At 34.5% G+C, this 26,741-nt stretch overlaps 1 protein-coding gene across 1 annotated transcript in view; it reads left to right on the top strand.

Moving 5' to 3' along the window:
• TMEM161B (transmembrane protein 161B) overlaps window positions 1–26,741 on the top strand; it is a 46,226-nt gene that overhangs the window by 14,358 nt on the left and 5,127 nt on the right. Inside the window, exons 3-11 of the mRNA XM_081319348.1 lie at window positions 1,012–1,095; window positions 3,534–3,631; window positions 5,911–6,067; window positions 14,062–14,213; window positions 14,556–14,616; window positions 16,239–16,379; window positions 22,994–23,107; window positions 23,471–23,645; window positions 24,941–25,037. Coding sequence (XP_081175474.1) covers window positions 1,012–1,095; window positions 3,534–3,631; window positions 5,911–6,067; window positions 14,062–14,213; window positions 14,556–14,616; window positions 16,239–16,379; window positions 22,994–23,107; window positions 23,471–23,645; window positions 24,941–25,037 — 1,079 coding nt within the window. The remainder of the gene's footprint in view (window positions 1–1,011; window positions 1,096–3,533; window positions 3,632–5,910; window positions 6,068–14,061; window positions 14,214–14,555; window positions 14,617–16,238; window positions 16,380–22,993; window positions 23,108–23,470; window positions 23,646–24,940; window positions 25,038–26,741) is intronic.

Genomic DNA, 26,741 nt, shown 5'->3' with positions numbered 1-26,741 from the left:
AAGATTAATTCTCTAGTTAGATATTATTTGGTTTTTATAAATGCATTCAAATTTCAGAAGGGATTACTCTAAAAATTAGAAAATAAGAAATAAGCCCAATTTCCTGATTAAATAATTAAGTATCAAGGACCCCACAATTCTATATATAGTTACAACAGTCAATGCACAATGTGTGCAGCCAGGTGTTCTTTTGGTTGGATTTACTAATAACTGATGATTTATCTACTCAACCTAAATCTTCTTCTCTGTCTTCATCAAGAGCTTAATTGATGGATGATTCTGAGACGTGTGGAAGGACTGTATAAGCCAGATGGCTTCATGACAAATAAAAGGGAGTCTAGCACTCATAATTGGCAGCTGCTTGCCACTGTAGAAATTTGTTCAAATACCTCACTAGAGAGGACAGGTGGAAGGACAAAGTAAGTAGATAGGGTAGCTTTGGCCTTGCTAAGTCTTAAAACAGCAGCCTCCTTATCGGTCCTCTAGAGATTCCTGTGGGATATTGAACAGCTGGCCGTGGACTATTGAGTTTGTCATAATTTATCTACAGAATTATCTGTAGATAATTATCTGGTGGAATTTCCATCACAAAGCAGTGGTTATTACATCACCAGTTCCAGTAGTTTTGGTTGTGGGTGTTAGGCAAGGACTATGCTTCTCTTATCCTGCTGCATTGTCCTTTGCTTCAACTCCCCTTCCTACCTATCCCTATCTCTGCTCTTTTGGCTGCCCTTCACTCTGTCACTTCCTACTCCTGCTGCCCTTTGCTGTCCTTTTCCTCCTGCTCTCTCTGTTTCTGTTTTTGTTTCACATGTCAACATCATATGTAAGATAATCACAAATGAAGAATACGGTTCTGTATTGCATAACTAGAAGCTTTCATGGGCAAGTATGGATATAATTAAAACTATTTTAACCTTACTATTTGAATTGCAAGGGCTTGCATTATATTTAGTAAAATGTCATTCCAATTGTTGTTAATGTTTTTCTGGGGGGGGGATTGTTTTTTAGTTTGCGGTGGTACCTGCATCCCACAGAAGAAGAATTACGTATTCTTGCAGGAAAACAACAAAAGGGAAAAAACAAGAAAGATAGGTATGAAAACAGTGTGGGTAACTAATTATTTTCCAATCTTTACATAGTTGTAAATTGTGATTGATTATTTGATTTCCTTAATTATGGAAATAAATTTTTAGAAGTGATTTTGCACAGAATGAAATTGTGCAGGTATGCAAATCTGCTTTTTAAAACGTTGATACCATACTAAAAATCAAAGGGTTAGGGTTAAGGTAGAGGAAATGGAGATAGGTAATCTCTATACTTGCCCTTGTCTCTATTATGCATTTTATTGGTTTAAAAGGATAAGAAAAGGTACAGAGTACAATTAGAACTGACTTTACGTTGCTGACTTCCTTGTTTAATTTAAATATGTATACATCATAGTTTATATGGAAGAATTTAAAATGAACAGGTATTACAATAAAAAGAGTAACACTAGGATAGAGTCAGGAATTACAACTTATTTGGTCAATTTTTTTAAAAAAAACTTATCCAGACGACAAGCCAAAATCAGTATTATGTGACCATCCAAGATGCAAGATCTAATGTTCTACTGACTAATCTCTTGTTCTACTGACACAAGGACATCTGTATAGATAATTTTAGAACATTAACATGGAAGTATTCTGTTTGTGTGATACTGATCCCACACTAATTATAGTTTAAAAGTTAAATATTCAAATAACCTATAAGATTTCTTCTACTAGAGCAGACATGTCAAACTCGCGATGTCACGTGATGTCGCACAATGTATCAGAGCTTTTTCGCCATTGCCTGCAATGGGGTGGGCGTGGCTTCCCGATGACGCGTCTGGCCCACGGCCCAGCAGTTTGACACCCCTGTACTAGAGGATTGAAGTCTACTAGGTCTGTCCACTGGTAAAACTATAAGCAAGACTGAGAAAAGTCTCTTTTAAAATTAATTATTTGTATGTTTTATTTAAAATTATTGTACAACAGTAAATGCCATCAAGTCAAACTTTACTTTTGATAATTACAAAGATGGGACTCTGCTGTTTTCTTGGCAGTTGTAGTTCAACAGTTTGCCTGTGTTGTCTTCTGTGAAGTTTTTACAAATTGAGTTTCAAGCTTTAATGCTACTCTTGAGAATGAAATGTACCACATGGTAAATTAATTAAAGTGCTCCATTGCAGAATAAAAGTTAAAATCTAAAAGTATTTATTTAAGGGCCTGAAAAATGCTGTCTGATACCAAAGTAATACACTGATCAAGGCATTCCAAATAAAAAGGACTGCCACTGAGAATAACTTAACCTTCAGGCAGCCATTTCTTACAACTTATTCTTTCACTTACTATGCCAAATTTTTACTTGAACAACAGTGTTTTCCATCTGAAAGGTTTATACAAATTGTGCATCAACTTTATTTCTCCATTAAATTATAAAGGCTAGAAATTAGGTTTTCCAAAGGAAAGTTCAGCAGCCAAATGCTCCTGAAGATTTAGTAGATCCTTCAGTACCTTGTTTTTTGTTTTATGGAACAGTTGTAAATGTATTACAAACAAATTAACAAAGGTAGAAGAGAACACATGAAGGATGCTTAGTATGCAAGGCGATTTCAGCTATTCTTCAGAAGAATTTGTTACAGAAAAATCATTGATAATAAAGCCTGTGAGCTTTAAGCTGTGACTCCAGGAGCATCTTTAGGAGCTTTTGTGTTCTTGATTCCTAGAACTTAAATTACTAAATTTCTCTTGCCTATTTTCATTTCTTGACATTCAGCAAAAGAGTTGCCAGAATTTTACAAGTTGGGTTTGTACGTGTACTTATGAAAAATTCTAGCATAAAAATGGAATGATATGATGCTCATTAGTTCAACTTGGTTCAAAAAACTCAAGTTCATTTGCACATGTCTGCACATATACCCAATTAGATTAAGCTGAGTAGCAGTTTCTAAGTTTTCAGCCTTTAGATTCACAGATAAATTTGATAAAACAGATAAAATAAATTTGATAGCATTTCTGTCTATTGAATAACATTGTAATATTGAAAGTAGCTTTATTAAAATCTATTAAGTACTCTTTGAGTTGTTTGTCATCCTTTTTTCTTATCTTAATTGATTCTTTTTGAGGGTGAGTGAGAAGAAAAAAGAACAAAAATATTCTTTTGCATTATTATATCCTAATTCCAAACTCCTCAACCTTTTCTTATTTTTTGTGGTTGCTGTATAATTGTGTGGGAGCACAAGAACTTAAGCGCCCAATGATGTATGTTTATCCCTTGTGGTAATTTTTTAGAAGAGAATGTTCTTAAGTTGGATAGATATGAGTTAGATGATCATATAATCATATTATTGTTAGCAGTAGCTGAACTGGAGATAGCTTGCACCTCATCCCATTATTTTTTTTTATGAATGAGGGTGTTTGTGTTTCATGCTACTTTTTAAGTAGCAATTTTAGAGTCTTAGTAAGAGTTGATGCGATATTGACAGTTTTAATATATGTTTATCTCATCAGGAAGTACAATGGTCACATTGAAAACAAACCATTAACCATTCCTAAAGATATTAATCTTCATCTGGAAACAAAATCTATCACTGAAATGGATGCATTGGGTAAGGGATTATAATAAATTGAATCACGATAAAATTTTGTGTTCCTAAGCATTTGTTGTTTTTGGAAAATATTTTTAAAATACCTTTTAAAAAAGGAGAAATGCTACAGCTTGAGGATCCATAGACTAGTATTTAGGCAGTCATAAAATAATCGAAAAACCCATTAGTATGCTTAATTCATCATGTGTTTAACTTTTTTATAAGCTATCCTTGGCTTCTTTGAACTTTCTATATAGAGGGAATATTTCAAATGTATATGTCAAGTTTTCCTTTTGAATTTCAAATATTTATTTATTTTACAATAAAACTTGCTCAATTCTAGCAGATTCTTGAAGGAATAGAAACATATCAAAAGGAATCATATTGATTCAATATTGTAACTGCTAGATTTAGTAGATGCATGTAAGTAAATTGTTACCATTATGCAAAATAGGTGGTATGTTTATAATTCATTTTAGTTTATGAGAATTAAGGATCTTTATTAGGATTTGTCTGAGTGAACGCACTTTGCTCTATGGAAGCAAAAATGTTCATCCCATAGAAATATGAAAGTGGTAACATTTTTCTCATTAAGGAGTTTTTAATTGTCACAAAGTGTCATCCAGCAAGTCCATTAACTGAATAAGATTATTGTACAAAAGTCTTTAACTATTGGATCCCAGAAGAGACCTCAGAAGGGAAGCAGAACAATGTGGAAGTTTACAGCAATGTTTCTTAACTTCAGCAACTTTAGGATGCCTGGACTTCATCTCCCAGAAGTCCATGCATTTTAAAGGTGCTGACGTTAAGAAAAAGTAGTTTAAAGAGATGTATATCTGTTATATTTATATTAGGAGGATATTACATAATATCTTAATAAATACTTAATAAACCAGCACCTTCAAGCTTTGCACTTGCCTAATGAGCTTTAATAAATCTTGGAAAACAGGTTTTTGAGTGCATATAAAAATAACTTGATGGAATGTGATATTTATGCAATACTTTGGTTAACGTTCGCATCCTTTCTCCACATTTATATGTGATGCTTGAATCTATATTTAAAACTTTCAATATATTTTTTGAGATCAAGTTATCTGATCATTCCATTTGTAATATTTTTGAAACATCTGGGAATATCTGAGACAAGGTTTTATTTCAACCACATTTGGTGGTTGAGAAAAGGACAAGTAACTAGGATTATTAATTATTAGTATACTTCCCTGTCTTCCCATTTTGCTCATATAAAGTGCTTCAGGAAAATGTACAAGTAGCCCTCATTTAGCAACTGCAGTCATTTAGCAAAGCAGTCACTAAGTGATAATCATATGACTGCAACTGTGATTATGATTTTACTTCAGATTTCCTTTGCTTTACAGTGTCAGAAAGATAGACCCCAAATAACTGGGTGAAACACTAGGAAAGTTTCGGAAACCTGGTTCACAAGGAAGTCATGTAAAAGGGCAAATTTTATTGCCCTTTTCTCCAATTCCCCTGCCCTTTTAAATGCTCACTCCAACACTCAGATAATTAGCAAGAAGAGAATATTTGTATTTACATTCATTGGAGAGAAAGGGATTGCAAAAGAATAAGGAGGCACACAATGGGAATACACATCAAAAGGAATGTGCTGGTGCAGGCTGTATGCCTACTATGCTCTGGGTTGTGAGCCACCAGTCGCTTAGGCTAGGGGTCTCTAACCCCTGGTTTGTGGACCAGCACTGGTCCATGGCATGCCAAAAAGCAAAGCCCCATCCTCTGGATGCAGACAGCAAACAAAACCATGCCCCCTCCGGTTCGCAGGAAAGCCTTTCTCCATAAAACTGATGCCCAAAAGATTGGGGACTGCTGGCTTAGGCAAACAAAAGCCTTTAATATGAAACTGATTAGGGTCTTGTCAGTGTCAAGCAGCAATACTAATGTGAGAACATCACATTAAAAATAATATAACAGAAACAATTAAAAACCACATGTGCTGCAAGAAACACGCATTCAGATTATTAAAGGGGGTTCATTTAGCATCTTGGCCCATGTCTTTGGAAAGAACCATGTCATCAAGACCTTTCTAAAGGTGGGCACAGACGGGTGATTTGAACTTGTGAGGAAATGTTATTCCATAGGGCAAGGCATACCTTCTTGGTCTAACGTGTCTATCACTTATTTGATGGGACCCATGCCAACCCTATCAGTTTTTGTTTGATGGAGGCTGATAGTCTCACAGATGTCCAGGTCTATGCTCTGAAGATGGTTTATAAATATGTGTATGTATATTTCAACTACTAAACTTCCACTTTTTATTTTAGCCCTGCATTATTTTCCTGAGTATCAGTGGTTGGTGGACTTCACAGTGGCAGCTACAGTTGTGTATTTGGTAACTGAAGCTTACTATACTTGGATGAAGCCTTCGCAAGAAATGAATATCAGCATAGTCTGGTGTTTTCTTGTTCTCGCTTTTGCAATGTATCCTTTTAAAGTGTTCTGGAACTTCTGTTAAACTTTCAAAAAGATGAATATTTTGTGAAATTCACGGTGGAATTTTTAAAAAAAAATAGTTCATAGGAAATACTTGGTGCTTTTTCTCTAATATAGCATTCCCCAATCCGATATTCTCTAAATACAGTATGTTAGATTACATCTTCTAGAATTTTCCTGCTGTCTAGGAACAGACATGGTATTTGATATCCATGGTATTTGGATAACACCATGCACTAATCATCACCAGGCATATTTTAGTTCATACCACAATATTTGTGTTAAGGCTAAGAAAAAAGTTTCTACAAATTGGGATTAGTTCATCAGAACTAAGTTAAAGCAGTTCAGACAATAATATTTTACGGTTACCTTTGTCCCTGATGTAAGTTGAATAAAACACTTTATAGCCACCTAGTTCAAAGTTACCTAAAGTGTGTTCAAAATGATTATGCTTGATTTTAATATATTATTAAAACAATTGTGGAAATTGTAATTACTTAAAGATATTTTATTATTATACCATAGCCAGAATTCTGTAGATGCTTGGCAATTGACTTATGATGGTTGCAGTGTCCTGGGGTCACATGATAACCTTTTGTGACCTTCTGATGAGAAAGTCAACATGGAAGCAAAATTCACTTAACAACCGTGTTACTAACTTAACAGCTGCAGTGATTGACTTAACATCTATGGCAAGAAAGGTTCTAAAATGGGGCAAAACTCACTTAACAAATGTCTCACTTAGCAACATAAATTTTGGGCTCAATTGTGATTGTAAGTTGAGGACTACCTGTATTGTGGTTCTTTTGTAGTTTGAAAGTAATTCTCATATCTCTACTATTAAATCATACTTCCTCTTACATAGCAAGAATTTGAAGTAATTTTATTTACTTCCCTTATTCTGAATATTAGAACATATGGGCCAATATTATTTTTATTATTCACTGAAAGATTTAGTACTTAGTACAGGAAAATGTATTCTTTCAAACCTAGAAGAGGCTGCTTATTTTCTTTTACAGCATATGGACAGACTCAACTATAGTTTCAACTGAAAAATTGAGCGTTGTAGACCAAGCTAAATCCAAAAACACAAGGGAATTTCTGGAAGCTGGTCACTCAGATTAGTCAGCCATTAATAGATACATAGAGATAAATCACATTTACGCAGCATTCAAAATTGTAAAAAAGCTAAGAAGGAAACAAAAAGACCATATCCTCTCCAGCAGCAAACACCCAGATAAGCAGGGATTAACAGCAGGAAAAGAAATGGAAAACAATATCCTAATCAAGGAACTACCAAGAAGACAAGGTAATAAAAAGGAGAAAACTACCATTAAAGGAACTACTAAGGAGAAAACCATACCCTCACCAACACTGGCAGAGCAAGCTATTGACTATAGAGAACAAGACCACCCACACACTAGCACTGGTTATGCAAGCAAACAAGTTCAGAGAACACCAAGGATGCAACAGTTCAACCCTGAGCTACACATATCCTTCTCTATTAGTTCCAGAACTCTTCCTAAAATGTCAAATTCCATATTTTGGGAGTGATAGTTCAGGATCCCATTTTAACCATTAGCAACTATACTTTTCCTCATAATTGTGTTAACTATAATGCTTTGAGACTAAAAATGAACCATAAAAGGATATGACCAAATCATATCAGTCAAAGACCCTTTAGGTATTTTACAGAGCCAACATAAATATATATGCTGTTTCTCCTTTTGAAGACATTATGGTGAGAATCAAGTAAAAAAAAATTTCATGAATGAATGAACTTTTTAAATTGTAAGAAATACTGTGTGTTCAATATTTCATAAGCCTTTCTATAATAATAATAATAATAATAATAAAATAATAATAATAATAATAATAATAATAATAATAATAATAATAATAATAAAATAATAATAATAATAATAATAATAATAATAATAATAATAATAATAATAATAATAATAATAATAATAAAGTTGGAAGGGACCTTGGAGGTCATCTAGTCCAACCCCTTGCTCAGGCAGGAAACCTTATACCATTTCAGGCAAATGGCTGTCCAGTCTCTTCTTAAAAACTTCCAGTGTTGGAGCATTCACCACTTCTGGAGGCAGGTTGTTCCACTGATTAATTGTTCTAACTGTCAGGAAGTTCCTCCTTAGTTCTAGGTTGCTTATTTCTTATTTTACAGATCACATACAGTATATTGCCAATATTAACTAGTATATTGATTAGTTTTGTGTAAAATTAAATTTGTTGATGTAACTTCAGATAAAGCATCTATTAAATATCTAAATACTTCAAGTGTATTTGAAGCTGCTAAAGCTTTCAGACCATATTTTTCTGATAAGACAAGTTTTAATTCCACGTACCGTACTTCAGAAAGGTTATATTCGAAATATAAGCACAAAATCCTTCAAACACCTGTTTCTAATCAAAGCTTCGGTAGATAGCATACTGCATGAATATGTTTCCATATATACCTGTAGTAGCAAGTCTTAAACCAATGTTTTTCTCTCTCTCTTTTTTGCCTGTGACCCCTTTACAAACTTCTTTTTCTTCTAGGTCCTCACCTATCCAGGTCCCATTACAAGATATGGATTATCTTATTTTCTGGCATTGGCAAAAGAGTATATGCAGCATAAAAAAAATCTTTTTGGGAGGGGGTGGGGGGGGCACGTGACATTTTTTTCATCTGTGGCCTTTGAAATAATCTAAATAGTCAAGGGGCCATATGGCCGCAGTTTGAGAACCATTATCTTAGACTTCTGTGATCATTTGTTTTTCAGGAAATTACTACATTCCCTCTACTCTTTAGGAACTGCTATTTTATATAGTATCATTTTTTTTTCTTCTGAATGTTTACGACCCATTTCTTCTGCAAAAGTTGTGGCTGGTTCTCAATTTCTATAATCCATATTCTGTTTCTATTTACCTCTTAGACACTGCTTTCTTTGTTGATGTATGTTCCTTATGGAAACGTGTCTTCTATGTCAGCTCTGGCTGACAGCAGATCATTCAGTAGTTGTCTTAAAATATGCTGCAAATAGAAGAAAGATAGGCCTAGATTTGACTTTAGTGTGTGTTTTTATAGCTGATAGATTCAGGAGGGATCACCAGTATTACTTTTGATTGCTCACTCAATTCTGACGATAAATAAAACAAATGCCCTAGTCTAAAACTTTTCCTACACTGAGGAAACCCCAATCCACAAAGCATGCAAGTATTTTTATGCATCTGTATTCAATCTTGGTGTATGGCAATAAAAAAATGTTACCGCTTTTGATGTCATACAGATTTATGTTGGAACTTGTTGAACAATTACTTTATATTTTAAAAACTATAACTTTAAAACAGTACCCATGTAACAGTAATTTCTAAATTTCTTATTTGTTTGAAAGGGTCGAGGATTTCTTCAATTATAATTTAAAACATTTAAAAATCTTCTAAAAAGGACCATATCATTATTAATAAAAGTAAAAATAAAAAAGACTGCTAAGTTTCATTTATATATTTCGCCCCCGATATTTTTAAATACTGTAGTTTCTAATAAGGAATCTAATTTTTAATCTAATAATCTATTCTTAAAGAGCTAATAGAGCTGTTTAATTTTCTTTTAAAAGAGTGTTGCTTAATTTTGAAAATATACAATAGTTTGCTGAGTTTTTAATGTTTCCATTAAACCTGAAGGGCCTAATTATAATTCTTAAATGAAAGAAAAGTCACTTATCTTATGATACATTTAATAATAATAATTTTTACTGAAGTTTAAAAACACAAGAATAAAACTAATGTAAACTAGGAGAAATATTGAAAAATGGAGGAGGGAAAAATATAAAATTAAAAAACAGAAAAAAATATAGAAATGAATTTCCCCTTCATTAAGACAAGTACATTTTCAGTAAAACTGAAAGACAAAAACGACAAATACAAAAAACAGAAAGAAGGACACATAACTAAGGCCGATTATCAGCAGACAGCCAGAACATGTAAAGATGAAGTCAGGAAAGCAAAGGCTCAGAACGAACAAAGACATGCAACAGAAATCATGGATTTAAAAAAAGGTTTCTTCCAACATATTAACAAGAAAAAAGTCAAGGAAACTGTAGGTCCACTAAAGAGAAAAGATGGCAAGGAAATAACAGGCAACGGAGAAAGCAGAGCTGCTTAACTCATACTTTACATCAGTCTTCACACAAAAAGAAACCATAGCCCAACATACCAAAAAAAGCCACTGCAAAAGACAAATTAGAAACAAAAATTAAAATAAGCAAGAAAATGGTAAGACAATACCTATCTGACCTTGACAAGTATAAATCACTGGGGCCTAACAGATTACATCCCAGAGTTCTGAAGGAGCTAACAGGTGTTATCTCAGAACTACTGCACCACATCTTTTAAAAATCCTGGAGCACAGGGGAAGTACTTGTAGATTGGAAAAGGGCTGATATGGTCCCCGTTTTCAAGAAAGGGAAAAAATCAGACTCGGGGAAACTAGATCAGTTTAACATCAATACCTGGGAAGATCCTAGAAAAGATAATCAAAAAACAGATCTGCGAACAACTAGTCGCCAGCACAGGTTTGTTAAAAACAGATCATGCCAAACCAATCTTACCTCATTTTTTCAATAAAGTGACTAAACTAGTAGACCAGCAAAATGCTATGCACGTAGTATACTTAGATTTCAGCAAGGCATTTGACAAAGTAGACCACAACCTACTCCTTGAAAACTAGGAAAAGGTGGAATAGACAACATCACCACCAGATGGATCTGTAGCTGGCTGACAAACTCTACTCAACAAGTAGTCCTCAATGGCACTACATCCACATGGAGAGAAGTAAGCGGTGGGGTACCACAAGGTTCCGTCTTAGGCCCTGCACTCTTCAATATCTTCATAAATGACTTAGAGGAGGGAGTTGAAGGGGAATTCATCAAACTTGCAGATGACACCAAACTGATAGGAGTAGCCAACACCCCAGAAGACAAACTCAGGATCCAAAAAGATCTTGACAAATTTGAACAATGGGTCCTATCCAACAAAATGAGTTTCAATGTGGAGAAAAGCAAAGTTTTACATTTAGGCAGGAAAAACCAAAGGTACAAATACAGATTGGACGAGACCAGGATTAAAAACAGTAACTGTGAAAGGGACCTTGGAGTCCTAGTGGACGATCACTTGACTATTAGCCAGCAGTGTGCAAATACAATCCTGGGTTGTATGAACAGGCATAGAATCAAGATCACGCAAAGTATTAGTACCGTTTTATAAAACCCTAGTAAGACCACACCTGGAATACTGCAGCCAATTTTTGTCACCATATCACAAAAAAGATGTTGAGAGTTTGGAGAAAAATCAGAGAAGATGATCAAAGGCCTGGAGACTAAAACATACGAAGAACGACTACGGGACTTGGGTTTGGATAGTCTAAAGAAAAGAAAAATAGGGGGAGACATGATAGCAGTGTTCCAGTATCTGAGGGGCTGCCACAAGGCAGAGTGGGCCAGGTTGTTCACCAAAGCACCAGAGGGAAGGACAAGAAACAATGGTTGGAAACTGATCAAAGAAAGAAGCAACCTGGAATTAAGGAGAAACTTCCTGACACTGAGGTCAATCAACCAGTGGAACAGCTTGCCTCCAGAAATCGTGGGCCTTCCATCACTGGAGATTTTTAAGAGGATACTGGACATTCACCTATCTGAGACGGTATAGGTTCTGCTTGAGCAGGGGGCTGGACTAGAAGACATCCAAGGTCCCCTCCAGCTCTATTCTATTCATTTCTCATCTTATTTATTAGTAAATAATAGAGTCTTATGATTCAAACAAAGGTCCATTAAGAAATCCAAAAATAAGTATATTTTAAGTTTAAACAAAACAGTGTAATATTTCTTTTCCTTACTTACACAGTACCTTGTTGTTTTTTATAAAAATATAAAGAAAAAAAAACTTTTTTTCTTATCTGTAAACAAATCTTTTAAAACCCATCAAACTTAAGGAAAAAAGTCATTACGCACTATCAGAAATAACATTTAAAATTTTAATCTTTAATCCCATCAAATGATATCCCACAAATTAATTCTTATCTTCATCTCTTCTCAATTTTAATACTATAGCTTATCATTTTCTTTTAAAAATGCAGCAAATTTTTCTCTTATTCTGACATCTAAAAATGAATTGTTAAAGCTTCATCATTCAGTTCTAGTCAAGAAAAAAACATGAAAACTTATAGGGAGGAAAAAGAATCACATATATCTTAATCTTGGTTGAATCAGCCAATTTGTAAAACTTAATTTTATTTTTAAAGATCTTGATGTTTATTCCTTTTAGGTCATATTCCAAATATTGATTTCTTTTCTTTCTCTCCTTGTCTTTTCACAGGAGTTCCTTCTTATCACATCTCTGTTGTAAATCCAAAATAAAATTGTTCAAGTCACTTCCCAGTTAAAATCGACATATCCAAGTAACACTGTTGGCTTATTGTCCCTTTTAAGTACTAAAACATCAACCACTTTCATCTATAAGTTATATAAAATGCCTACCAGTATCTTTCTTGTATCTTATCAGTTTTAAATCCATATCCAAAACAATCTAATCTTCATGTCCCAAAGGTGCTTTTCAAAAGACAACTGGACTTCCTTTGTTTTTTCTTTGAAAATGTTTCACTTCTCATGCAAGAAGCTTCTTCAGTTTGGGAAACCATGATCTGGATAGTTGAGAATCTTCATAGACATTCATTCTGATTTTCAATTATATTCTCTTCTCTCTCTTTCTTTTAAGCCCATTTTTATTGTATTAGATAGTCTAAAGAGAAGTTTGGGGGTACATTGTTACCAAATGTCCTTGACATTTCTGAGTTAAAATACTTTATCTCCATTCTGTAGCAGTGAATCTGCCTCTAGTTAACCAGCCTAAAGGGTTTCCTATTATCATGTGTTTTTTTCTCATCCAGCATATATTCCCAAGGGAATTTTTTTACAGTTAAAGTCAAAATTTGCATATATTTTACCAAACTACAGGAAGTATTTCAAAATTCATTTTCAATCAATCTGACTCCCTACTCCATTTAAAACTAAAACCAACATTTTAATAATCTTTTTGATGCTTATTTCCAAATAAAAAAGTTTTTCTTTAGGTTTTACACTTACCTAAAGTTTTTTTTTCTCTACAGGTGGAAGGAAAATCACCCAGTATAATGAAACTTTTTCTTCTGAAAATTTTTAATATCAAATTTTTAATTTTTAATTTTTAATATCAAAAAGCCATTTACAAGTCATTTCTACTAAAGAAATGAAGGGGACAAACCCAACCCACCAGAAACCACTATTTTACAGTTTCATCACAGGGAGCATCTGAAAGGAGCATTCAGTGATCCCAAGTCCTCTCCTTTATTGAGCTTGTGGCTTTATTTTCTCCTATGTTTGTTGTTGGCTTGGCTAAAAGCAAACTCACTTTCAGTCTGCCATTGCTTTAACAGAAGTCCATCTTATGATACATTTTGAGCAAATTGGGGCTAAGGTTTCTTTTCCAAAAGTATTCATTTTCCACATAATAGCTGGTTTCTGAAAACCTGCACATTATATTATTCTTCCTCCCCAACCCTACTGGTATTCCCCAAGAATGCAGTCTTTTTTTCCCCCTATAGGATCCAATTTTTAAAATTTGCCAAATGAAAAACAAGTTCCACAAAACACATTTGTGCTGTCAGGAATATTTCGATTGTTTTGCTGAAATTTAGCAATGTGATTTTCTATAGCATTTTTGCAAAAATGTGAGAAATTGGCATTAACCTTTTATGATGTCATTAATAAATTATTTGTCTGAACACATTTACCTTATCGCTTAAAAACTACTACTCCAGCTCCCTCCCTCCCCCCAAATAGGGCCAAAATTAATTTTTCCTACAGGCTAATCTCTGTAATGTTAGCACTTGGGTTCAAACATCTTTATTTAGAACTGCATGATTTTTTTCCTTGACACATATACAGCAAAATATTGTTCTCATTAACTACACACTACTTTAAAGTTGAAGAAGGAGGTGAAAAATCAGTCTGTGTAACCTTTGGCTTCTTTTTCTTTGTCAAAGCAATGGTAATTCTGATTGTAACAGAAAACTATTTGGAGTTTGGACTTGAATCAGGTAATATTTTGATGTTAATATGGACAAATACTTAACAGTAAATATTTTATAGATAATATTTTTTAAAAATATTCAGCAATATTTTTTGTTTTCAAATCTTCTATTTCATAATTTTTCCCCATTAGTATTACAGCCATGAAATATTTTTCTGCAAATTATAAATATTCTTAAGTTAGTGTTCAGAACTATTAAATTCAGTAATACTATATTCTTTTGTAATAATGTGCTATTTTCTAACAGTGTATTGCACTTTCAAATAGTGTTTAACTATTTAAAACTATTCTATTCTTTCTACATTAGCAACCTAATATTCTATGTTTACTTTCTACATTCTATCTGCAGGTTTCTCCAATTTTTCAGAAAGTGCAGTGCGATTTTTTGAAAAACAAGGGTTGGAATCCCAGTAAGTATAAAACACAATATTATAGAAGAATATATATTGTCATCAAAATGTTCTCCTTGTAAAATTTTTTCAGAATTATGGATCCTTTAATTCAGAATCACATCTGCAATATCTGAAAGTATACCAAAAACTTACATTTTGTTCAGGACAATAATTCTAGGTTCTTCTGTCTGAAATGCAGGAATCCTGTCATTGTATGCTTGGATGGAGACATAAATGTATCTTTTATATAAAAATTAATAATTCTGCATTTTATAATTACCTGTATAATGTAAACCAACAATTTCAATTATTGGGCAAATTAGAAATAGCATAAATAAGTAATAAAGTTATTATTAATTGGATGTTCAGATAAGTATCACAGTGCAATATAGTCTAGAATAGTCTAGAGTAGAATATGTGTCAATTAGTTCTGCCTTTTTCCCCCACATACACGTTTCTATTATATAGCCCATTTTATTTTATTCCCTTTCAAATTCTGCTAGTATTTTTTGTCCAGTTATGATCCGTTTTCTGATCCAAACATAGACTTCTGGTTTTTGTTCTTTGGCACATTAATATCTTCTTCTTATAGATAAGCACCAGTATTCCACAACTTTTTTAGTTCACAACAAAATTCGATACACCTGATTCTATGCTCAGTTATCCTGGCATAACACACAATAAGAAGGACTTTCGCATTTGAATTTGGCAAAAAAAAGCCTTCTTGATAATTTTCATCAGAGAATATGTAAGACACGTAATGGGGAAGAAACTGATGGGGAGCCCCTAACCCTGTCTCTTCAGTGTAAGATCTAAAAATAGTTTTATTTGAGTCTGTCTGTCTGTCTATCTAATATAATATCCACCCATCTTGCAGAATAAGTAACTGGCTGGCTTACAAGTTAAAACAATAAATACTTAATCATTACAATATTAACAATTAAAATATCAAAATCAATAGGAAAAGCTGAGCTAAAGCAAAAAGTAAATGAAAAGAAGTTACTACCTCAACCTGTCCCCTGGGTCCCCAATCCTCTTGCCACAACTAAGGGATTTTTGGAGGCTCAGAAGAGATGTGGCCAATTTCACCTTAGAGGGGAGAAGATTCCACCAAGTGGTGCCACTGCAGACAAACCTGCTGCCTAGGGCCATTAAATGTAGGCAGTGGAACCTTATAACAAGCCCTCTCTGCTAGATCTGGTGAGATGGGCAGGTAAAATGAGGCAGAGGTAGTCAGTCCTTCACATAACCTGCCATGAAAGGCTTTAAAGCTCAACACCAACACCTTGAATATAAGTAGAAGCCTCTTTATGATTGCAGGAACCATTTGTGGCCAAGAAGAAAATTCTGTTAGATTCAGATGAAATTTAGGAGGCAGGAGGCAGGCATACAGCTTGTTAGATGGAGCCAGTGTTGAAAGACTCCATGCAAATATGGCCTTTTTCTGCACTGTTATCGGTAGGCATAATTTGGTGTAATATTTCCAGTTTTCAATTATAACAACAAGCTTTTTAAAAGTTAGAATGTTCCTTAGGTGGGGTTTTTTGTTTATTTTGCTTCTCTTTCAATCACCTGTATTGTTAGTAGAAAAAAATGTTTTAAAATGTTATAAAAGCTAACTGTCACTCTTTCTCTTTTAGGGGTCCTGTTTCTAAGCTAACCTTCAAACTTTTCCTGGCTGTCCTCTGTTCACTTATTGGAGCTTTCTTGACATTCCCTGGTTTGAGGCTGGCTCAGATGCATCTAGATGCTTTGAGTTTAACAACCGAAAAAATCACCCAGTAAGCAAAAGTGTATAGATTTCAACTTAAATTGTATTCTCCACTCTTAGTAGTAGTATTCTTATAACATGGCTCTGTTTTTTTTCCTGTCAAATTTCAGAATGTATTTTCTAAAATTCAGTAAATTTAAGATCTTATTAAAATGCATTTAAAATTCATGAAGAATTTTCAAAGGAAACCCACTAATGGATTAAGAGAGTGGAGTAAAGTAGGACTATGTTCAGACAACTAAAATTTAAGAGCTAAACTGATGAGTTCCATCCAGATACTCATCTGTTCACCCCTCTACATTTTAGGTATCTGAATACAGTCCTATTTTTCTTTCATCTCCTATTATCCATTAATGTGTTTTCTTTGATTAATCTAATCTTTTTTTTTTTTTATTGAAAAGTTTTAACATACAATTTTTCTTTAAAACCCCCCCTCCCCCTCCCTTCACCCTCCCCCCTACCTCTCCCCCCTCCCCCCCTCCCCCCCCGACTTCCCAGAGCTAAATACAAGGTATATATAAAAAAAACCAATCATAAACAATCATATACTAACAACTATAAGCTCTAAAATCCATCACTCTCTAGCTTATATAGGATAAAACAAACCTTAGTAATATTAAATATATATATAAAAAAAAAGCTAAAAGAAAAAGAAAGAAGACTTATTCAAATGCTACATAAAACTTCTTAACCCTATACTTATTCTGGATAAACTCAATCCATTTTCTCCATTCCATAATATAGCGTTCTTGCGAGTGATCTTTCAAATAGGCCGAAATCTTCGCCATCTCTGCCAGGTCGGAAACCTTTAAAGTCCACTCTTCTATAGACGGCAATTCCTCTTTCTTCCAATACTGACCTATCAAGAGTCTTGCTGCCGTAATTAAATTCAACATCAACTTAGTGTCCACAACTGTAGCATCTGTAATTATTCCCAACAAAAAAAGTTGCGGACAAAACTTTATCCTCTGTTTAAAAATCTTCTGCATGTTCCACCAAACTTTTATCCAAAAGGCCTTAACCTTTTTACATGTCCACCATATATGAAAATATGTTGCATCTTCATCACCGCACCTCCAACATTTAGGCTGATAATTCGGATACATACTTGCGAGCTTTTTGGGATCTAAATGCCATCTATAAAACATTTTGTAAAAGTTTTCTCTTAAATTTTGAGCTTGTGTAAATTTTACGTTCCTCACCCAAATCTTTTCCCACGTGTCCATTGTAATAACTTCCTGGATGTTTTGGGCCCATTTTATCATACAATCCTTAACAAGTTCTGTTTCTGAATCAATCTCTATCAATGCAAGATATATCCGTTTAATATGTGCCGGTCCCTGATTTCTAATTTGCTTTATCAAATTTTCATCAGTCATTGTAAAACCATTTTTCTGATCTTCTTTCCACCTGGCCCGTAACTGAGTATATTGGAACCAGTTTTGAACAACCTTCTCTTCTCGCAAGAGACTATATGATTTCAAACACCATACATTTCTTTCCAAACTTAGGATCTCCTTGTACGTAGTCACATCATGTTTGAAACCAGCATGTATATTTTCTATTGCGTGTTTTGGAATTGCCCACAGTGGTATCTTGCAATCTAGCTTATGTCTGTACTTCTTCCAAACTCTCAGCAATGCCTGTCTTAAAATATGCACTCTAAACACATTGTCTACCTTCTTGTCATACAACAAATATGCATGCCAGCCAAACAACAAATCATGGCCCTCAAGATTTAATAATCTCTTCTGTGTCAAATTAATCCAATCACTTATTCCTACTAATGCAGCAGCTTCATAATATAGTTTAAGATTGGGCATTTTAAGCCCACCTCTCTCACGAGTATCCTGCATAATCTTAAGTTTAACTCGTGGCTTTTTCCCTGCCCACACAAATTTATTGATACCTCGCTGCCATTCCTCCAAATTAGAATCTTTCTTAAGAATCGGTATCATTTGAAATAGAAATAAAAATTTAGGCAGGACATTCATTTTCACTGCTGCAATCCGTCCCAACAAAGACAATTGCAATTTTTCCCAATTCTCCAATTCTTTTTGAATTTTCCCCCATAGTTTTTCATAATTATTTTTATATAACTTTGTATTAGAGGGCGACAAAAACACCCCCAAATATTTAACCCTTTTAACAATCTCAAATCCAGTTAGTCCTTCTAAAAGAGCCTTTTGCGAAACTGTCATATTTCTGACCAAAATTTTGGTTTTCTGTGTATTAACTTTAAATCCAGAAACCTTCCCATATTGTGTTATTATCTCCATCAGGTCCACAACAGAGTTCTCTGGCTGGGTCACTGTAACAACCAGATCATCTGCGAATGCTCTCAATCTATAATCCTGATCTCTAATTTGTATCCCCTTAATTTTTTCCGAATTCCGTATTTTAACCAATAATATCTCTAATGTTAACACAAATAACAAGGGCGATAACGGACACCCTTGCCTTGTGCCCTTCTCAATATTACATGCTTCTGTCAAGCTATTATTAACTATAATTCGGGCAGTTTGTTTTTGATATAATGCCCTAATCGGTTGCAAAAAATTTTCCCCAAAATCCATTTTATCTAAAACTTTCAACAAAAATTGCCAATTCAATTGATCAAAAGCTTTTTCAGCATCTAAAAAAATTAGCGCCGTAGAGATCTGGTTGTTCCTTTCCAAAAACTCTAACACATCAACTATATGCCTCACATTATTTTTCATTTGCCTACCACTAATAAACCCCGTTTGGTCCCCATGAATCACCTGTTGCAGAACCCTCATCAATCTATTAGCCAAAACCTTAGCAAATATCTTGTAATCTGTATTTAAAAGCGATATCGGTCTATAATTTTTAACTTGAGTAGCATCTTGGTCTTCCTTCGGAATCAAGGAAATAAAAGCTGTTCTCCAAGACGGTGGCACCTTTCCCCCCCTCTGGATTGTCTGGAACAGTTCCTTTAATGGTTTTATCATCTCTATTTGTAGATTTTTGTAATAGGCCGCAGTCAAACCATCCGTACCTGGTGCTTTATCCACCTTCAATTCCTTAATTGCTGTAACAATTTCTTCTTCTGTAATCAATTGATTAATCCCTTCTTTTTGTACTTGTGTAAGAACCGGGATGCTAGCATTTTCCAAATATATATCAATGTCTTTTTCATTAATTTTCTCCTTAGCATATAATTTAGAATAAAAATCCACAAAAGCGTCCTTGATAAGGTCCTGTTGAAACACAACCCTTCCTTTATGCTCAGTCTTGTCTATATTAGAAGCCCTTTGTTTTTTCCTCAATCTATAAGCTAACCATCTACCTGGTTTATTAGCGTTGCAAAAAGTATTATGCCTGGCAAACCGCAAATTGGTTGCCACTTGGTCAGCCATTAATTTATCAAATTGTCCTCTTAACAATTTAATAGCCTCCTTAGTTTTCACATCCTCTGAGTTCAAAATCAAAGCCTTTTCTTTTTCCTTTATTTCATTCTCCAGTTCTTTCCTCCTAGCTTCCACAGCACGTCTATGTTTATTATTCATATATATCAACACCCCTCTCATGTAGGCCTTGCTAGCATCCCACACCATATCCATAGAGGTACCTTTGTTCATATTAGTTTCAAAAAAATCCTTCATCCACTGTTTACATTCTTCCACATTTCTCTGATTTCTAAACAAATTCTCATTTACGCGCCACGAGCGCCTGTCTCTTTTCTCCTTATCAATCTCTAACCAAACTGGACTATGATCAGAGATAGTTCTTGCACAAATCTTCACCTTTTTAGTCCTCAAAAAAAAGTCATTAGTCACCAAAATAAAATCAATCCTCGAAAAAGATTGATGTCTATCAGAATAAAAAGTATAATCCTTTTCCTGCAAGTGTCTCTCACGCCAAATATCTCGCAGTTCCAAGTCATCCTTCATTTCAAAAAAAGATTTAGGCAGTCTAGCATGACTTGGAATGCGCTTAAAAGCTCCAGCCTTATCCATCTGTACATCCAAAACACCATTCCAATCCCCCATAAAAATAAAAGATTTATAATCCAACTGGGTAAGCTTTGTATGAAGTAAACTAAAAAAGTCAGCCTGTTGTTGTTGTTGATTAGGGGCGTACAGTCCAACTAAAAGCGTCTTTTTGCCTTCTAGCAACAAGTCTATCAGTACATATCTTCCATGCTTGTCTGCTTCAATTAAGTCCGCTGTTATGGCACTTTTAATATAAACAACCACTCCATTTTTCTTATTCATTGCAGAGGCAACAAAGTGCGTACCCAGTCTTGAGTTCAATAAAAGCTTTTGGTCCATAGCCCTAATATGCGTTTCTTGCAAACATATAACATCTATCTTGAATTGTTTTAAATATTGAAAAATTTTCTTTCTCTTCTGTGGTGAATTTAGTCCATTAACGTTCCAAGTCAAAAATTTAGTTGCCATGCATATCCTCCCAAAGCTCTTGAAGCACTGCTTTGATAGGACTATCTTCTTTAGGCCGTGCTCCTCCCACTGCTTGGCTATGAGTACGTTGTGAAGATTCCGAAGACTGCTGGTCTTGTTCTTTTATTTTCTTTGCTCGTTTTAAAGCAGCACGCGTTACCCTTTGCTCTCTAGGATCATCCAAAGAAGCTATAGCTTGATCTCCTCCAGCACCGTTTTCCTCTACTTCAACCTCTTGATGTTCTCCCTCTCCAGATCCCTTTGCAGCTTCCAGAAGTGTTAATGGGGTTGCTTTTAAAACGTTATTATAGAAATCACGCGCTTGCTTCACAGTAATCAGCCGGTACCTTTTGCCTTCATACATCACCATCAACCCATCTGGAATCTCCCATCTGAACCTTATATCTCGTTGCTTGAGCTCTTGCACAAGAAATGTGAAGTCTTTCCTTTTCCTTAAAATCTTTGGAGGAATTTCTTTTAAAACCAAGACTTCTTGATCAGCAATCACAACTTTAGCATCATAGGCAGCTTGTATAACTTCATCTCTAATTTCTCTTTTTGCAAAGTAGACCACCACATCTCTAGGCAGCTTTCTCTGTCTAGCAATCCATGAATTCACACGGAACACTTTATCCATAGCTCCTCTTATTTCAGATGCTGGCTGATTCAATACCACTTCGAGAGCCTCAGAAATCAGCTGCTTTAAATCTTCCTTAATATTCTCTTTTAAGCCTCTGATTCTAACAGCAAACTGCATCTGGTAATATTGAGCAAGACTTAATTCCCTTTCCATTTTATCTCTTAAATCTTCATTCTCCCGTACTTTTGCTTCTAATATGGCATTCTTTTGAGTCAAATCATCCACTTTTTCATCCAAATCATCCACACATTCCGCCACTTTATGCACTGAAGACAAAATGTCTACCTTCATCACGCTGAACTTCTGTTCCATCCTCTCTTCTATTCTCTCCTCCAGTTTCTGCAATTTCTCCTCCATCTGTGCAAATTTATCACCCATTGATTGATTAATTGATTCCAAAAGTTTATCCAGAGCATCTCGTAAGTCCTTCGGTGTCAATACATCAGGAGGGTGCAACGCCTGTAATGATGATTGTTGCACCGGAGAAGATCCACCACTCCGAAGAGTTTTAGGGGGAGGTTTAGCCGCCATCTTTTACTTTCACTTGTGACGCACTTTCACTTAAAGTTTAAAAAATCCATCAAGCTCGAGAGTAAAATAAAATAATCCTCTTCACCTTTTCCTCTTGTACCGCTCTGCCTGCTCCTTTTAATCCATAGTCCTTTCTTCAGGCAGGGGTGGTCGCAGACGCCTGGCTCTGCTCCAAGAAATCCGGAGCAGAGACGCCAGCCAGCTGGGAGCAACCCAGGCTTCGGGGGAGTTCAATCCTTCAGCCGCCCAAGGTCCAAGCTCAGGCGGCCCCGGAGAACTCTACCCCTACCTGGGGCCTCACCCCCTCCTCTTCTCCCGAGGAGGGGGCTTCAAATTCGCCCGAACAGCTGATCGGCGCTGTTTCGGGTGAAAAAACACTCAGCTGAGCTGCGGGCAGCCCGGGAAGGCTGTCTCCGTCGCCGCGGAGCCACCGGAAGTCTGATTAATCTAATCTTGGGGGGGATGATGTTCCAAAGGATCGGTGCCATGGCAGAAGCTGCTGTTCTGCCTTTCCCAGATGATATTCCTTAAAGGATGTGACCCTTAACATGCCATTCCTGCCAAACCTGATAGGACAGATAGATGTAACTTAGATTAATCCCTCAAATAATCTGCCATGTAGGGTTTTAAATGTCATTACCAGCACCTTGAATTGACTTGAATTTCGGACTCAGTTGTGGTCATAAACTGAGAACAACCTATATATGTAACGACTCTCAGTATTCCCTCGTTCAAAGGTACAAGCTTCCAAACTTTCTTGCAGTTGTATGTGTTAGGGAATATTTGTAATGGCAAACAAATTAGGCTTGGGGAATTAATTTTTATTATTCATTTTACACAAGAATACTTGATAAGCTTGCAATGAATTCCAAGGTTTTTTCAAGCTTTTTAGAAACCATAAATAATTTAACGTAACAGAAATCAGTTAGACTAATATTTATTTCTCTTGCTTTCAATATAGAAAAGTTTAGAAATATCTTTTTTTTGTAATAATACAATGTATTTATTTTTGTTTTCTATTTCTTCCAGAACTCTGCTACATATAAACTTCCTGGCACCTCTGCTTATGGTGTTATTATGGGTAAAGCCAATTACCAAGGATTATATTATGAACCCACCATTAGGAAAAGAAAATGTGCCTTTGTAAGCTGCTTTGGAAATCTTTATTTTTAAACCTTATAATAAGTATACGGTATATTTAAAATGTAATATTTTTGTAGATATATTCTTATTCATAACCTTAGTGTTTAGGACAAACATTTTCATCTTTTCTGAGGGGAAAGCAAAGGCCTCCTCTCTATCCATTCAATCCCTCATGGAGGCACAAGCAGTTCTCCTTTCTTTGATTTCTTTTAATCCATATTTCTCTCCCCTCATTTATTCTTTCTCATAGGAACACGTTCCCATCTCCCATTCCCATCTTCTCCCCAGTGTTTGCTTGTGGGGGTTGTGGGTGTGTGAGGAATGATATTTAGAAAATTATTGTGTTCATTCTTTAATCTACAGAATGTCAGAAGCTACATTTGATACTCTAAGATTGTGGATTATAATTCTCCTATGTGCTTTGAGGTTAGCCATGATGCGAAGCCATCTCCAAGCCTATCTGAATTTAGCACAGAAATGTGTGGATCAGATGAAAAAAGAAGTGGGAAGAATAAGTACTGTTGAATTGCAGAAAATGGTAAGCCTAAGGTTACTATAATCAAATATATAAATTAACAAGCCACTTAAGTTTTAATTAATGAGCATGATGCTGTTTTTAAAAATTAGACTAAGGCAGAATTTGATGTGTTTTTCTAGAAACCACGACAATATATATATATATATATATATATATATATATATATATATATATATATATATATATATATATATATATATATATATATATATATATATATATATATATATATATATATATATATATATATATATATATATATATATATATATATATATATATATGAAACAGCAAATACAAGAGCATTCTGAAATATCCTTTTTAGAATAAAAGTAAATGCTTTGGGAGAAGTTAAAAGGGTTTTTTAAATATTGAGAGTACCTCCTTAGCTATTAATTGTTTTCCTTTGATTTGAGGGATTATTTATCTCCTATAGTTTCTGCTTCTCCCATACGGTCAGACAGTTCCATTAAATAATATTGCCTGTTGGATAGCAGGAAGCGGGTGCATGCCATGGCACCTACCCTCTTCAAACAATCTAAAGTGTACCCTTCAAATCTAGCTTTATCCCCAGACATTTTGTGGGAAGTTTCAGTTATTTAATTGATTGTTTGGTAGACTTTCTTTTGAATTATATGATCTGTTTTGTATTGTTTTTACTGTTGTAAACTGCCCAGAGTTAACCAGATTGGGCTGGACTTTAATAATTAAATAACAGGACAAAGTGTCAAAACAGTTTGCTTTCCGGGAGTTAGCCATTTGTGTTCATGAGCAGCAAATATATTCTTAATGTAAATCACTCACTCACTTTTCAGACTATAGAACAAGATTGTTTTTATAATAGCACTGCTATAAAAACTTATGTGGGATTGGATTCAGTCAAAAGAGGAATCAGAAAAAACTTTCCAGTTTTTTTCAGGATTAGAAATGCATGCTTAATGGAGAGGGAATTGAAAAGAAAATGGGAGACTATTTGGATTAGTGTGGCATTACCTTCTGCTTATTCATTCTGTTAACTGCTGTTTGAGTCCACATTTTAGATCTTTAGTTGTTGAGAGAATTGATTATTCATGGCTCTGTGGGCTGACAGGGCAGGGAATGAAAAATGTAGGCTTTGCTCCCTTTGCAACAGATGAGTATTGGGATCTCTCTCTTGCGTGGTTGATTGTCAACACATTCTGTAAAAGTGTTTAATGTGGTTATACCATTATATAGTGTGTTGTTGGCTATGATAATTTATATGGTAGTATAAATTCTCTTGTACCCCTAATTGTGCAATATTTTGTTGACTTCAGGTGGCCAGAGTGTTTTATTATCTTTGTATAATTGCTCTTCAATATGTGGCACCTCTGGTTATGTTGCTGCACATGACTCTTCTATTAAAAACTTTAGGTAAGAAATATTCAATAAATGAAATAAAATGCTTATGGGCAGTTACTGGAAAAAATATATGAGGTGCAAAAATCATTTACAGGGGGTTTGTTTTGAAAGTAGACAAAGGTAGATGCAAAAAGTTAATTTCTTGGTTATTCATTTCTCTATTCCCATCCCACCAGTCATCTTTTAATTTGCAAATCAATATATGTCATAAATATCACTGTGCAACAGGAAACAAAATGCTGCTGTCTGTAGTCATACATGTACAAAAATGCAGTTAACATGCTCAGAAACAAACTTGCTTTCTTTTTTCAAACTGTGTCCATCAGTCCCAAAAGAAAAACATTGTCTCAATTGCATATAAACCTTAAAATTGGTCTGAATCACTGTGTGTATGTCAATGCAGAGTTTTGTAGTTTTATTACATATCCAGCAAAAATGATAAAATGGCCCTTCTAGTTTTTCACATTTCCTACATAAATCTGAAATGCCTTTATATATTCTAGACAATTTTTCTGATGACATGTATCAACAGTACATCATTTTATAAAAATTCTGTTTAAGATTATAACACAATGTAAATTTCAATCCCTTCAGCCACATATTTTCCCATTTTTCCATTTCTAGATTGTTGCCAAAATATTTAGCTTATTTCATTATACGTTCTTTCACTTGTCCTTTTTTCTGTTTCAAAGTTTAATAAAAGTTTATACATTTTAGCAATTACATTTTCATCATTTGTACACAATTTTGTTTCAAACATTTGTGTTTGTGTATTCTCATCTATAAAATGCTTCTTGTGCTGAGAGCACAAAGGTGTTTCCAGCCCCAAGCTGAGTTTCTATTTATTCTGCATTCTCAATATGTCATTCTAACATAGTGATTTTTAAAGTACACATTAGCCTTAACTTTGTTATACTACAAATAACCATGCCACCGATATCTCAGGTTGTGTTCTTCTAACTCCATAAAGCCTATTATTTCTCAGCAGCATCCATTTCTTTATTCAAACAGCAAGTTGCAAAATATAAATTCAAATCAGGTTAACCTAATCATTCTCTTTCCTTTGCATCTTGCAACATCTTATATTTAACACATTTTTCCCTGGCACACCAATTTAGGTATTTCCTTCTGCCACAATTTCAGTGATAACATTAGTTCTCAATACAAATATTATCTGAAACAAAAATATCATTTTAGGCAAGACTTTTATTTTTCTATCACAAATTCTTCCCAGTGATGATAGTTGCAGTTTCTTCCATCTTATCATGTCTTTTTCAACTTCCTTCCATGCCTTAACATAGTTATTTTGAAATAACAGAGTTAATTTTTGTCACAGTGATACCCAGATATTTTACCTTCTTCTCAATCTTAAAACCATTATATTCATCAGTTCTGTTTGATCTTGTATTTTCATATTTTTGTTTACATCTTCATCTTCTATTTTTTAACCTTGAAACTAGCTAATTCACTAAATTCTTTTAATTCCCCATTAATATTTTAGTTCACCTTAATGGATCTTCCAGAACCAACACCAAGTCATCTGCAAAAGCCCTTATAAACTTATAAGTTTCTTTTTTAATCTTTATTTCATCTCTAATCAGTATTTCAAGAACCAAAATAAACGAGAGGAATGAATAGTGGGCCTTTCTTTTGTTCAATCTCCATTAATAATTATTTGTGCTTTCTGTGGAATATAAATTGATCTTCTCCATTTTC

The sequence above is a fragment of the Vipera berus genome, assembly GCF_964194415.1.
Source record: "Vipera berus genome assembly, chromosome: 2".
Taxonomy (NCBI): Eukaryota; Metazoa; Chordata; class Lepidosauria; order Squamata; family Viperidae; genus Vipera; species Vipera berus.
The sequence above is the reverse complement of the archived record's forward strand: the minus strand, read 5'-3'. Positions and strand labels throughout refer to the sequence as shown.